A 14820-nucleotide genomic window follows, 5' to 3' on the forward strand; every position below is an offset into this window, starting at 1 on the left:
AAGGGTGATTTGATACTAAATATCGTTATTAAGATTGTATATTTAGTTTTGCATACGTTTGATAATGTAAAATCATATAATCTCATATAGTGTTAACAATTAATATTCATATCCCTATATTTTTTTTAAATTAAAAAAAATCTCTTAAATTTATAAGATCTCGAATACATCAGGAAAACCTACTAATACATAGCACACGGATTGCGAATTATACATTACTTAATGGGAAGAATGTATTCAAGAGGGGATAAAGATGTATCTGAGAGGGGAGTTTAGTAATTTTTAATGATAAGTTTTATATACATATATACTGCCTATTTTCTATTCGTTATTATCAAGATGAATTACTCAACTAGCTAATCGTTATTATCGTTTTGGAAACCTATAGAGAGTGTTGTTTTCAGATAATAATAATTAATCAAGTAACTATTTGAGAAATTAACTCAAAAAATATATTTATTATATTTTTCTAGAAAAATAACACTCTATGCAAAGTTCTAGAATGATAATCAAATTTAGAATATTTGATAGGAAAGATACAACAAGATAGATATTCTCTTTATTTTTCCTTTTCCAAGTAAATATTGAAGATTGAAGGAATGTACTTTAGATGTTATGTGTTTAGGTAAAGATTAGTAATATTTGGAGGGTGGAGAAGGGATTTCATTTCCACTAACTAAGTTGGTAGGTATAAACTAATTTCATAATAGAAAAAAAAATCAAGGGATAATGCACAAGTATCCCCTCAATCTATGCTCGAAATCTCAGAGACACACTTATGTTATACTAAGGTCCTATTACCCCCTTGAACTTATTTTATTTATAATTTTCTATCCCTTTTAGGCCTACTTGGCACGATCTTGTAGGCCCAACGCTGGTTGACTTTTTCTTTCAAGCTAGTGCCACGTAGGCCAAAAAATGGTAGAAAATTATATATAAAATAAGATCAGTGGGGTAATAGGACCTTAATATAATATACGTGTGTCTCTGAGATTTCGGGCATAGATTGAAGGGGGGGTACTTGCGCATTTTTCCAAAAATCAATAAAAGAAAATCATAATAGTTATTCTTTTTAGCTGTGTAATTAAAAATAATAGAGCAATTGTTATTTAATTTCATATGAAAACTCCAATATTATGAAGTTTCACTTGCAAAATTTAAGTGTGATTTATTGATGTTATTTTTATTTAGGTGGATGGGTGGTCCTTGCTTAGATGACCAATCTTCTTATAGCCAGATTTAGAAAGCATAAAACTCATCACTATAATGATTTAAGTTAAAAAAAAAACTAAATGTACCCAAAAAAGTAGGCAAACCAAACTAAATAAATTTTCCAATTTGAGATTATTCTTTTTTTGTGTTATATTTTTCATTAAAAAAACCAAATGATTCTTTCAACAAATCAATTTCTTTTCTCTTCTAGGGAAACAAATCTTTTAGTGGCAACCTTTAAATTGACAAGAATTGCATCTAATAACTTCACCAAACTTAGTGTTTCAATCATAAATTCTTAAATAATTTTTTATTTGGTCATAATTTTTCAAAATATATTTCAATTTTCTTTTTTAAAAAAATGAAATAAATTAAGCAAAATAAATCTGATGTAAATTTATACGAATCAATTAATAAGTCGATTTTTTTTTTTAAAAAAAAATCCTTCTTACTTAACAAACAATTAAGAAAGGTCCTCTTAAGATGCTATGCATGTCAATACTCAATAGTGATGCAATTTCTTGATGGGCCACAATGGAGGTATAACACTACATGGGTTAATTTAAACTTGAAAAAAGATCGATACATTTTTTACTTGAAAAAAAATCGATATGTTTTTTACTATAGTAATGTTCAAACTCTTAATGTTTCGGTCTATTCTAATCTTCCTATTCTATTAATAAAAGTCATGATTGTAGAAATATATTATACCAAACATGCTAGGAAACTAACTTTTAATGAGGGTTGGCACCATAAGCTAAACCTATTAGTCTTGTTAATTAAATGTGTTAATTGGGAGTGCAATTCTTTCACAACAGAAAAAATGAAATAATAATAATAATAATAATAATAATAATAATAGTAATAAACAATTGTTTATTTTAATATTTATATATCGAGATTGTAGGAAATAAAAAGAGTCAAGATTCTACTAGATTTAGAGAAAAAAAATTCTCATTTTAATATTTTCAATTTGTAAAAGTCAAAATTGTAGAAAGAAAGTCTATTAAACACGGAAATAAAATTAACCTTTAGTGAGAATTGACGTATTAAATTAAACCTATTGATTATGTTTAGTTTAATAGTTGGAATTTGAAAATATTTTTAGATCAAATTTTGAACGATTACATAAGCTTATGAAATTATAGTTGAAGAGTCTAAACTAAATTTTATGTTTGACAAGATGCTTATTTGGTCTAAACGTAACGTAAGTTTATTATAAATATTTTTTACATTATCGATGATAGAATATTTAAAACATTTTTTGCTTTTCTATTTTATTTCTCCCTTCATTTACTTATATTATTTATTATTATTTTTCCTCTTTTAGAATTATATTATTTTATTTATATGCTCTTTTATCTTCCTCCTTTTATAAAAATAAAATTATTTAAAACCAATCAAATTCTAATGAATTTTAATTAATATTTTAAGATGGAATTTTCTAAGTATATTAATATAAAAATTATTATGATATTTTTCATATAATTTCTTAATATCTGAAATTTTATTTTAAATAATCAAATTAATATAATATAATTAACCTAGATAACATCATTATCCATCTTTTCTCCTTTTTCATTCCCCCTTAAAAAAAGGGGACTCTAGTGCCTAACTATGTCATAATAATTATATTACAAAATACAAAATGAAAAAAAAAATATTTAAATTCTCTCTATTTTCTTTAATTCCAAAGTCTTATTTATATCTTCCTCTCTTCTCACTTTCTCTCAACTCTTTATAAAATCACAATTATTTCATCATCTTAGATCTCTACAACACTTTCTTTCAACTTAACTAATGGTGAGTTCCTCTTTTTATTTTTTCTTCTCTTTGTTTTTCTAATTTTTTTTTTGTTTTAAATTTGTTATAGGAAATAGATAATCAAAACAATTGGGATAGCTATGTTGATTGGAAAAATAGACCAGCCATCAACAATCGTCATGGTGGCTTGCTTGCTGCCTCCTTTGTGTTAGGTAAATAAATAAATTACTAGCACCATTCTTGAAAAAAAAAAAAAAACACGAACGATCGATAAAATTACTGTCATGTGACCAGAATATCACGAATTTCGAGATGTGCAAACAGTTTCTCGTAGAAATATAGGAAAAGACTGTTGTACAATAGATTCTAATAACAGGAGCTTAGTGCATTAGGCACAAGGTCACGAATTTCGAGTTGCATAAACAGCCTCTTGCAGAAATGCATAATAAGACTGTTGTACGATAGATTCTTGTGGTCTGACATAACAGGAGCTTAGTGCACTAGATTGATCATATCTTTGTCAAAGAATAATTTTTTCCAAATTTTTGATTAATTGATTTTATTTTATTTTATTTATGAATTTTATTTTTTTTTTATGATTAGGTGTTGAGGTGTTGGAGAATTTGGCATTTTTGGCAAATGCAAGCAATTTGGTGTTGTATATGTCTGAGTACATGTATTTTTCACCATCAAAATCAGCAAATTCTGTGACTAATTTTATGGGCACAGCATTTTTATTGGCACTTCTTGGTGGATTCTTATCTGATGCTTTCTTCACAACTTATTACATTTATCTCATCAGTGCACTCATTGAATTTCTGGTAAATTTTCCATTTTTCAATTTCTCAATTTTGATTTCTTATAAATTTTGTTTTCGCTTAGACGAAGTCAGGATTTTAATTTTATCAGTTTTAAATCTTTCACACAGACTACTTTAAACGATCATAATAGGTTATAAATAAAACTATTACCACAAATACACTGTTTGAACAAAAATTTACTATAATTCAACCGACAAACACATGTAGGGTACTAGCTCCGTCAATAAAACGTGAATCGAAGAAAGTCGTAAAATGTGGAAAAAAGAGACCACTTGTTTTTTGTGAGCTTTGTTTTGTGTCCAATGATTTTTTGAACCCACTAAATAAAATTTGATATGATTCGATTTGATGAAAAAAAAAAAAAGTTGGCATCGTGGAAAACATTTTTGTAGGATGAAAAAAGCAATGGTTATAAATAGGTGGCCAATTATGTAAGTTAGAATCAGATTTTAGACACATTTTTAGTGGAAGGTTCACACCAATCAAACCTCGACCACATTATTGGTGCACCTAACTAGTTAGGGGTATTTTGGTCTTTAAATATTTCGTAGAAATTATAATACGGAGATTAAATAGTAAAAGAAGTTTTTAGTAAAAATATAATATAATTCAGTAGATTGATGTTTGTTTTGGATCAACAACAGTCTAATCCATTAGTAATACAGTCTGTTTTGATTTAGGTTTTGCATACCTTTAAAACGTATCACTTGAGTCTAGGGCTCCTTATGTACTTAGCTCTCCGTGTTTTATCAACGTGGAATTCACCTACGGTGTTACATCACCCCCACCCCCACGAGGGATTGATTACGCTCGTGGAAGTTTGTAACATCATTGTGATATATGAGCTTAATTAGTCCGCTAGTGATATTGTCTGCTTTGGATATAGGCTCACACGACTTTACAACGTGTCAATAGAATCTAAGACTTGCTTCCTTATATACTCAGTATCACTGTATAGGCTCACACGACTTTACAACGTGTCAATAGAATCTAAGACTTGCTTCCTTATATACTCAGTATCACTGTAGATAAATTTTACATATTCGAGCAACTCGAACTTTAGATTTAGGTTCAATCTTAGTCAAGTATGTTAGATTCAATGAATTCAAATGTATGAGCTAAGACTAGGAAATAAATCTTAATCACCGTTTGTGCCACACTCAATTTTTTTGTTTTTTTATCGGTGTTTGATCCCTTTACTGAAATACCGTTATTTTGACTTCATATCGTGGGAAAATACGTTCTCTATAAGGAATTTTTTGACAGTTAGGGCTCAAATCTATTACATTTTAAGAAATGAATAGTCTTATCCACTGCACCATATCCTTTGATGTACCGCACCCAGCACCTAATTTTGTTAACGATGAACAAATTCTATGATTAAACAACAATTTTTTTTTTTGCAAATTCTATTTAGTAGTGGATTAGCATAAAGTCATATTAGTTATAAGTAAATTCACGACTAAATTCATAGCTAAGTTCAAATTATTATTTTTTTGTGGGTGTATATATAAGTGGATATCAAGATTTAGGATATCAAATCTTTGACCTAGCAAATCATTCCAATGGATCATTTTTTAAGATCTTAAAATAATACTAGATTTACACAAAATAGTATTCTCTCTATATCATTTTACGTGACACATTTTTTAATATATCTCAAAAAGATTGTCACTTTACTTTAATTAGAAATAATGTAACTTTAAAAATTTTTTTACCCTTAATGAAATGAATCTCAATCACATAAAATATTCAAAAATCTTTTTTTTTTTAAATATCATATCAAATTAAAGAATGTTACGTAAAATGAAACGATAGAACAATATGTTGTACCAAAGAGCTAAAAGGTGTCACTGTTTCTACTTTTTATGTGTAACCCCAAGGGAATATTAACCAAGAATAGTGATTAAAAACTATATAATAAAATATTTTATCAGGACCATGACACAGGTGTGTGGAGTTGGATATGTGGTGTTAGATCTATGGATTTCTTTAAATAGCCACATACTTTCCATTAAGAAGGAATGTATACACAAAACATTCCATTTTTGTATTTTTTAAAATAAGGGCACATGTCACCAACATAGAATTAAGCACAATATATTATTATACACATATCAAAAGTAGAAAATGTGCACTAAAATAGTTTATATTTGTTTGTATATATCACAAGCTTACATGTTGGAAGTGCCATGAATAATGTCCACTATATATGGCCACTTATTCCTCCCTATCTTGGATTTTTTGTTTTTCAAATCCTAGTTTTGTCTTTGTTGCATGTCATGTAAAAATATGTGGCTTCAATTCTTATTAAAATTTGATAAACATAATACTATAGCTGTTCCAATTTATGTGATATTTTTTGTTTTTTGAGAGTTAAATATTGGACTGGAATGACTCGAACTAAATCTAATTACGTAGATCCTTTTCCTCCATGTGCTTTAGTGTTTGATTGATCCACATGGAAGAATGCCATTGGCTGAGGGTTCTGTTCCTCTATTGTCGCGCACCGACCACTGTAGTCGTAACAGTGGTGGCAGCTTTACAGGTCCCCTACCAAATCTCATAGTTTGTTAAATCGTCAAAAGTTCACAATTTAACAAATTCCAAGAGATTATAGGTCTTTCTGACAACTTCCTACCACGTGATTTTTAAGTTGTATCTCGTCTCATTTTACCTCCGATTATCATGATTTCACACATGTATATCTGTGCATCTAGAAGTCGATAAATGATATGATCAAACCATCTCAAGTAATATTCGATCTCACCTTATTTTATCCTCGCTCTGGATGAATGTGATCATTTTTTATCTTAGTCGAATAATGTATGTCTACATCGCGGATACATTGGACTGGAATGACTTGAACTAAATCTAATTACGTAGATCCTTTTCCTCCATGTGCTTTAGTGTATGATTGATCCACATGGAAGAATTCCATTGGCTGAGGGCTCTGTTCCTCTATTGTCGCGCACCGACCACTGTAGTCGTGACAGTTGTGGCAGCTTTACAGGTCCCCTACCAGATCTCATAGTTTGTTAAATCGTCAAAAGTTTATAATTTAACAAATTAGGTATTTCTAGACAACTTTTTATCCCATTTTACCTCGATTATCATGATTTCACACATGTATATCTGTGCATCTAAAAGTCAATAAATGATATGATCAAACCATCTCAAGTGATCGAACTCACCTTATTTTATCCTCGCCCTGAATGAATGTGATAATTTTTATATCTTATCGAATAATGTATGTCTACATCGCGGATATATTGGACTTCAGAGACACAACATTTGCTTCTTATAACATTATTTGTTCTATATAACATGTCCTTTAACTTTCGTAGAATATTTATGATGAATTCATACAATACGAAGTAGTTGAATCTGAAACTTTGAGTGATTACAGGGACTTGTAATACTCACCATACAAGCTCGTTCGAGTTCATTGAAGCCACAAAAATGTGATCTAAACATGCCTTGTGAACAAGTTCATGGTGCACAAGCTGCAATGTTGTTCATAGGACTCTACCTAGTGGCGTTAGGCGTTGGAGGTATAAAGGGATCGCTAGCACCCCACGGTGCTGAACAGTTCGATGAATCAACCCCTCGTGGAAGAAAGCATAGATCAACTTTCTTCAATTACTTTGTGTTCTGTCTCTCCTTTGGAGCTCTCATTGCAGTCACATTTGTTGTTTGGATCGAAGACAATAAGGGTTGGCAATGGGGATTCGGAATCTCAACTTTCGCTATATTTCTCTCAATCCCGATGTTCCTTTCTGGTTCATCATTCTATCGGAACAAGATACCTCGTGGTAGCCCTCTTACAACGATCAGTAAGGTATATAATTTTCAAATAAATTTCTATATCAAGCACGCGTTGAGCTTTATAAAACTCAACAACTTAACCTCATGTTATAATGTGTAGGTTATAATTGCAGCTGTATTAAATTCTAGTTCAAATTCATCGAAGAACTCAAGCACAGTCATTGCAAGTATGACTTCAAGTCCTTCTCCTCCGGTTCCAACTAGCAAATCAATTGAGACAGCTCCATCGAGAAGCCTTAGCTTCCTTAATCGCGCTGTTTCAGACACACCAGCATGTGGCGCGTTAAAATGCACAGTGCAACAAGTGGAAGAAGTTAAGATTGTGATGAAACTGTTCCCGATTTTCGCCTGCACCATTATGCTCAACTGTTGTCTAGCTCAACTAAATACATTCTCAGTCCATCAAGCAGCCTCGATGAACACACAGGTCGGTTCTTTAAAAGTCCCACCGGCTTCCCTCCCTGTTTTCCCTGTAGTATTCATCATGATCTTAGCACCAGTTTACGATCACTTCATCATCCCATTTGCTCGTAGAGTAACCAAAACAGAAATGGGGATCTCACACCTCCAACGTATTGGTATCGGGTTGTTCCTATCCATCGTGGCAATGGGAATCGCAGCCCTAGTTGAAATCAAACGTAAGAGAGTAGCTACTGATTCAGGACTCATCGACTCTGCTCAACCATTGCCTATAACATTCTTTTGGATCGCGTTTCAGTACTTATTTCTCGGGTCAGCTGATCTTTTCGTTCTAGCAGGACTACTAGAATTCTGTTTCTCAGAAGCACCAGTGAGTATGAGATCATTGGCAACATCTCTCTCGTGGGCTTCTTTAGCTATCGGATACTATCTCAGCTCGGTGATTGTGTCTATTGTCAACCGTGTAACAGGCATTTCAACGAACAAGCCATGGCTCGCGGGTAGAAACTTGAATCACTACCATTTGGACAGGTTCTACTGGCTAATGTGCATACTCAGTGCATTAAACTTTATGCACTACTTATTCTGGGCTACAAAATACAAGTATACATCAGTCACGTCTAGGCGTTGAGACGCATAGATAAAACTTTCGTAGTTTTAATATATGGTTTTTTCTCTAGACTTCAATGTACAATGTGTCTGATGAACTGCTGGATTGAGACCAGCAAAGAGGTCAAAACAGAACTAGTTGTTTATCAATTGATCTTAATATCTTAAAGCTATTAAAATGCTCTTCTTTGTTTGATGATTTGTAATCATAAGTAATTACGGACTAAGCTGTTTTGACTCTTCAAAAATGTTGATCGTCACTACTTTTCAAGGATTCTACACTCGTGATTGACATTTTTGAAGAGTCCGAGCAACATAGATTACCGATATGACTGAATTTGGAAGAGAATGAAAAGTTTATAGGTTCATTTTTTGGACCTATTTACTCTAATGCGTTCATCAAACTGATGAATTTTTTTCTACAAACTAGTAATGTGCTATTAAAATTATTAAAAACATGTGATTTTTCCTAGAATATAGGCAATCAATCAATGTTTTTCAATAATTAGTTAAACATATGTAATACTTCTCATTTTACAAAACCAATACATAAATAACACTATTACTTCCTATTTTATCTTCAAGAGTTGTTAGTATTGAAAGTATGAATTCGATCAGTATAAGAAAACTAAATGATTAATGAATGTTCTTTATGAAAACTTGACTTCAAAGAGAATACTAAATAAGGGTACAATGGTAAACTTACATATTTTCTTAAGGGACGTAAAATCTGAATGACGACATATAAATAGGAACAGTGGGACAGTATCACTTTAAAGACTCAAGACAAAAATAAATGTGTTTTTCTAACTATAGCCCTATACTCAATTTTCTTGATACGGTTTGATTCTCGAGAGACATTTATTAATTCAAGATAGTTTATAGACCTTTTTTTCGATTTTCTTTAGATAAATTTTACGTAACATATGGATTATGCAGACTATTTAGGACATTCAGGGGATGTAGCTCAGATGGTAGAGCGCTCGCTTAGCATGCGAGAGGTACGGGGATCGATACCCCGCATCTCCATTCTTTTTATTTGCCATTGGTTGTCCGTATTTGTTTGGAGCTCGACTAATCTAGTTTGGTCGGAGCTCAACTAAGTCCGCTTGCTCCTTTTTTTTATTTGTCATTGGTTGTCCGTATTTGTTTGGAGCTCGACTAATCTAGTTTGGTCGGAGCTCGACTAAGTCCGCTTGCTCCTTATTTGCCATTGGTTGTCAGCATTTGTTTGGAACTCGACTAAGTCCGCTTGCTCCTTTTATTTGCCATTGATTGTTCATATTTGTTTGGAATTCGACTAATCTGAATATGGTTGGAGCTCGACTAAGTCAGCTTGCTCCTTTTTATTTGCCATTGGTTGTCCGTATTTGTTTGGAGCTCGACTAATCTAGATTTGGTTGGATCTTGACTAAGTCCGCTTGCTCCTTTTTATTAGCCATTGGTTGTCCGTATTTTGTTTGGAGCTCGACTAATCTAGATTTAATTGGAGCTCGACTAAGTCCGCTTGCTCCAATAATTTCAAAGCGAAGCATTAAAATTTAGTAAAAATATTTTCTTAGGTGGTTAGGGGTATGATTATATCATATTGTGACGACAATTTAATTTTTATGTCTATAAAAGAAAGTTTCGTGAAGAATAAAAGACATGAGAGAAAAATCTCAAGAATTTTTTGTTATTATCTTGTTCTTTCCCCTTTTATAAGTAGAGGCCTTAAAACCTCTTCCCCAATTATTTACATCTTAGTCTATGAAATATTTTTTTAAAATCGCGATCTTAACGTCTTAGTTAAAATAAAAATAAACTGAATCAACTTTAGTTTATTTTTTTTAATCTAGATAAATTCTCCTATAAACCTTACTCCACATCATAATTTTTTTTTGTATGTCCAATCAAATAATGATCAATCATCCACCTAAATCAAAAGGGAGGGGGGGGGGGGGTAATTTTCTTGATTTATTCTTTTGCTACTTGTGGGGTGATGAGTAATGAGTGTAGACTTTTTCTTTCTTAGTTCATCACTTGTACCCACAACAATATCATACTTATAGAAAATCATTTTGGCCAGAAAATTTAGTCAGTATTTAAATGAAATAATATTTCATCTTTGTTATTTTATTGTTAAAAATATTTTTACCTTTCTAAACTTAATATTTTTTAACTAAAAATGAAAACACTATAACAAAAATGACAATTTACGGCATTTAATTCTTAATTGCCGCTAAATATGTATTTTTAGCGACAATTGTCACTTTTTGTATATGTCCCTAAAGTCTTTAGCAACATTGGTTCTAATGACACTTAACTAATATCGGTAAAGACTTTAACACTCTTTATTAGTATAAATATTTAATGTCGTTAAAAGTCATTTTTATTATTGTGAAAAAAGATCAATTTGTTTTAAAATAAAAAAATTTATAATTTTTTTAAATTTTTATCTAAATTTTCTGATCATTCAATACTTCCCGACTATTTAATGGTCCAATAGAGATACTTGCCCTCTGACAATTGTACTATCCAATACAAACAAAAAATAGGGGGCTCCTCTTTGTGTTTTAATCTTAGGGTCCCATCTCCACCTGCTTTACAACTTCCTTATTAATTTCACCAGTCTGTTAAAGTTTCATTACCAAATCAAAAAAACATGCATATAGCATTGAACAATGACTTGTCAAATGAGGAAGGGTTATGGAGGGCGGCGTGGGTTCATTCGAATCTCCTCGATAAAAAAAATATTTGATATATATATATATGGAGAAACTATAAAATGAGACAGACTGTACTAATTAATATATTGTTATTACTTGTACTTTTAGAACATTTTGTATCTTATCACTAACTAAAAGTTTTCATACCATATATTAAGAAAGATACACTTAGATAATGTATATCACATAGACTAAAATAGGGAGGGAGAGAGCGAATTGGAAGGGATACGAGTGAGATTTGTTATGTAGCTCAGATATATGTGAATCACACTAGATACATGTATGTGTATGTAGTTGGTGTGATTCGCATGTATCTAGTACCAGATACATAGGAGAGTGGTGAGCGATATGAAACAGAAATGAGGAAGACGAGCAAAATTTGTTATGTATCCTAGACACATGTGAATCTACTTAGGTACAATTTATATATAACAAATTACCCCTAGATTAACCTTATTTATCCTGAGATATATGTAACTGAACTCACCAAAATTTGGTAAGATACGTAATATATTGTAAAACTAGAGTCTACCTAAGTAATTAACTTCTAAACTAGAGGAATTTATGCAAATTTCCGTTTATTGAATGATTGCATCGACTATCTTTGTCACAAGTAAATATATCAAAATTCATGCACATAATTAATCAAACCAATAATCATATATTAACAACTTACATCTTTGACAAAACATATAATAATAATTGCTAGAAAGAAGGAATTTTCCTTCTTATTGTTAGGTATTTAAGGTCATGTACATACCCTAACTTATTCTTAATTTGTATTCTTAAAACAATCACTCACCTAGGCCTCTATAATGAAAGCTAGGCAACTATACCAACAAAAAAACACAACAAAATAAAATAAAGTAATATACACCAATCTTTTGTTTTTCTTCTTTGGGAAAAAATGGTGACCTTTTCTCAAATGATACTTCAATTTCTATTCCAACTACCAATAGTGAAATAATAATGCACATATTAAATTCTAAACTACCAATTCCAACACCAAAAAAAAAAATGTACTATAAAAAATTACTCCATTTTTACCCAAATTGAGTGTCCAGGAACGCCCTGGTGAACCACAAACACCATATAATAACCAGGTGGTGCAATATTACGCGATGGAGGGGCGTACACCGTGATCTTTTGATCAAACGACGATACTTGTTGAATTTTCACAATGTCCAAAATTAACAATCGTTGGTTCATCGCGAACGAGTGTGTAGTAAATGAAGGTGCAACCATTGTTACCATGACCTCTTTTGTATCTTGAGGAACCCCGAGTGTGAATGTGATGGAGAATTTCTGACCGTACGATACGGGTCCTTCAACGGTTGTGTTTGATGGACGGAGATTAGAGTGGTGTGGGCTCAAGTAAGGTGGCGTAAATGCTTCTAAGCTTAACTCTGTGGGGTACTTTACGCCTGTGAAGTTGTACCTTATATGCGGATTACTCCCACCCACTAATATCCTGCCATCTGGCAACAACGTCGCTGATGAGTGGTACATTCTTGGTATACTAGTGGGGTTGAGTACACTAAATCTTTCATTCGGGTCGGGTCGACCCGGTTCGTATAAAAACGGGTTCAGTACCGGGTCAATCGCGCTTTCCCACCCGGCCGTTCCTTTTGATGCTCCATTCAATAAAATCACATCGCCCGTAGGCAATAATAACATATCCAGCATAACCCGACCCGAAGGCATATCCTCCATGACCCATTTAGGATCCGGATCCGTAATTTTAATCCGCCCACATGTCCTCGAAGCGGGCATAAACCCACCCACCGCCGCGTGTAGAAACGCGCCACCATTAGCACCACCACAAACCATCACCTCCACCGCCGGTGAAAAATCTCCGGCGACTAATTTCATCGGTAACATCACCGATGATCCAGTCGCCGGATAACTCCTTTTTTCACCGGGAATCACCGGAAACTCTCTAACGACTTTATTTTTCGCGTAATCTAACATAATCGATCGTTGATTCGCGAAAATATACACATTTCCATCGGGTAAAAGATATAAAAACGGATATAAGTTGTTTTCTTCTTTAGGATCAGTCGTTTCCTTCAGAAACGGAAGGTGAAAAACGACGTCGTTTTCAGAAGGAAAAAACTCGTAACTGTAAGCGTTTCTTCCGCCTATGATCATAATACGTCCGTCGGGAAGTATATGATCAGTTGAATACCACCGTTTAACGGTGAGATTCTGTTGAAGTTCCGTCCAATCACAAGTTTCTTCATCAAAACACGGTGAAAATAACCGTATTTTACGTTCACCGGCGTGGTATCCACCCGTTTGTATAAGGGTGCCGTTAGAGTTAACGGCACCCGAGGAACACCAAACGTCCGTTTGAACGGTGAGCGGACGGTACGTGTTGGTGGCTACATTGTAAAGGATAGAATGAGCTGTGCAATCTACTTTGATTGCTTCGTCATTATACCTGTTGAAAATATAATTAAGTAAATATTATATTTAATTATAAATGATTTTTGTATGTTCAAAAAGTCATGTTGAGTTTGTTCAGATGAGATGATCAGACAGTTCAGTTCAGACGTACCTGCATTTGTTGTGAGGGAGGGAGAGGTTAGAAGAACCGAAATCGGTGCGATCGAAGATGACAACTTTATTATTATGGAGAAGTTGCATGTGCATGGCTGAGATACCAATGGATTTATGAAGAAGAATCCATTTACCATTTGTGTGATCTGAGTTTTTTTGATCAAATGATGATGAATTATGTTGTCGGTGGTAGTTTTTGTGATGTTTGTGTGATGAATTACATGAAAAAGGGAGTAGAAGGAAAAGAGCAAAAATGAAAGAAAAAGATATAATATTGAATGCCATAATAATAATAATAATAACAACAAGAGGAAGAGTGCTTGAAGTTCAAATTTTATGTGTTTTCTTGAAAATAAATAAATTGGGAAGTTGATACAAGTAATACAAAAGAATAGGTTGATAGGTTCTTAAAGGGAAGGAATAGATATAATTAGTGTGAAATTTAAAAGTTTAAATTATATTATAATTGTGTAAAAAAAGCGAAAGGCTGAGTCTGTTTGGATTGACTTTTCTTTTTTTTTTTTACTTTTATAGAAATTTTAAAATTATTTACTTCGAGTTATTTTTTTTAAATCATTTTTAGGTTAAAATTAAATAATATAAATACTTTTTTTTAATTTTTTCAAACACTTGAAAAATACTTTAAAACACTTAAAATAAGTCAATTCAGATAGACGACGGGAGGAGAGAATATGTAAGGGAACCGATAAGAATTGTGATAGACTGGTAAGTATTTTTTCATCCTTAATTTAGAGGTCTCAAGTTCGAGCCCCTTGATTATGAAATCGCCTTTATTAGGAAGTGAAATCTTCCAGCACGAATGTGAATTTAATCGAACTTTAATATGAATACAGGATAGCGAATTACGACAAAAAAATATATAGGTAGAGGGGGTG

At 32.3% G+C, this 14820-nt stretch overlaps 2 protein-coding genes and 1 non-coding gene across 4 annotated transcripts; 2 read left to right on the forward strand and 1 right to left on the reverse strand.

Moving 5' to 3' along the window:
- Positions 1 to 2889: 2889 nt before the first annotated feature.
- Positions 2890 to 8850, forward strand: LOC107020832 (protein NRT1/ PTR FAMILY 4.6-like). Of its 2 annotated transcripts, XM_015221345.2 has the most exons (5): positions 2891 to 3015; positions 3086 to 3188; positions 3580 to 3797; positions 7207 to 7638; positions 7726 to 8850. In XM_015221345.2, exons 1-5 carry the CDS (start codon positions 3013 to 3015, stop codon positions 8674 to 8676), a joined length of 1707 nt encoding a protein of 568 aa, XP_015076831.1. In that variant the 5' UTR covers positions 2891 to 3012; the 3' UTR covers positions 8677 to 8850. The 2 variants fall into 2 exon arrangements, with proteins under 2 accessions (XP_015076832.1, XP_015076831.1); XM_015221346.2 differs by lacking the exon at positions 3086 to 3188 and having other exon boundaries at positions 2890 to 3015.
- A 760-nt stretch (positions 8851 to 9610) lies between these two features.
- Positions 9611 to 9683, forward strand: TRNAA-AGC. The gene has a single exon. It is a non-coding gene; the product is annotated as a tRNA-Ala (tRNA).
- A 2590-nt stretch (positions 9684 to 12273) lies between these two features.
- On the reverse strand, positions 12274 to 14249 carry LOC107018947 (aldehyde oxidase GLOX-like). Its single transcript, XM_015219546.2, has 2 exons — positions 13923 to 14249; positions 12274 to 13805 (listed from the first exon to the last, which is right to left on the reverse strand). The coding sequence occupies exons 1-2, from the start codon at positions 14207 to 14209 to the stop codon at positions 12395 to 12397; spliced, it is 1698 nt and encodes a 565-aa protein (XP_015075032.1). The 5' UTR covers positions 14210 to 14249; the 3' UTR covers positions 12274 to 12394.
- Between the last annotated feature and the right edge of the window lie 571 nt (positions 14250 to 14820).

This window comes from Solanum pennellii, chromosome 5, assembly GCF_001406875.1.
Source record: "Solanum pennellii chromosome 5, SPENNV200".
NCBI lineage: Eukaryota > Viridiplantae > Streptophyta > Magnoliopsida > Solanales > Solanaceae > Solanum > Solanum pennellii.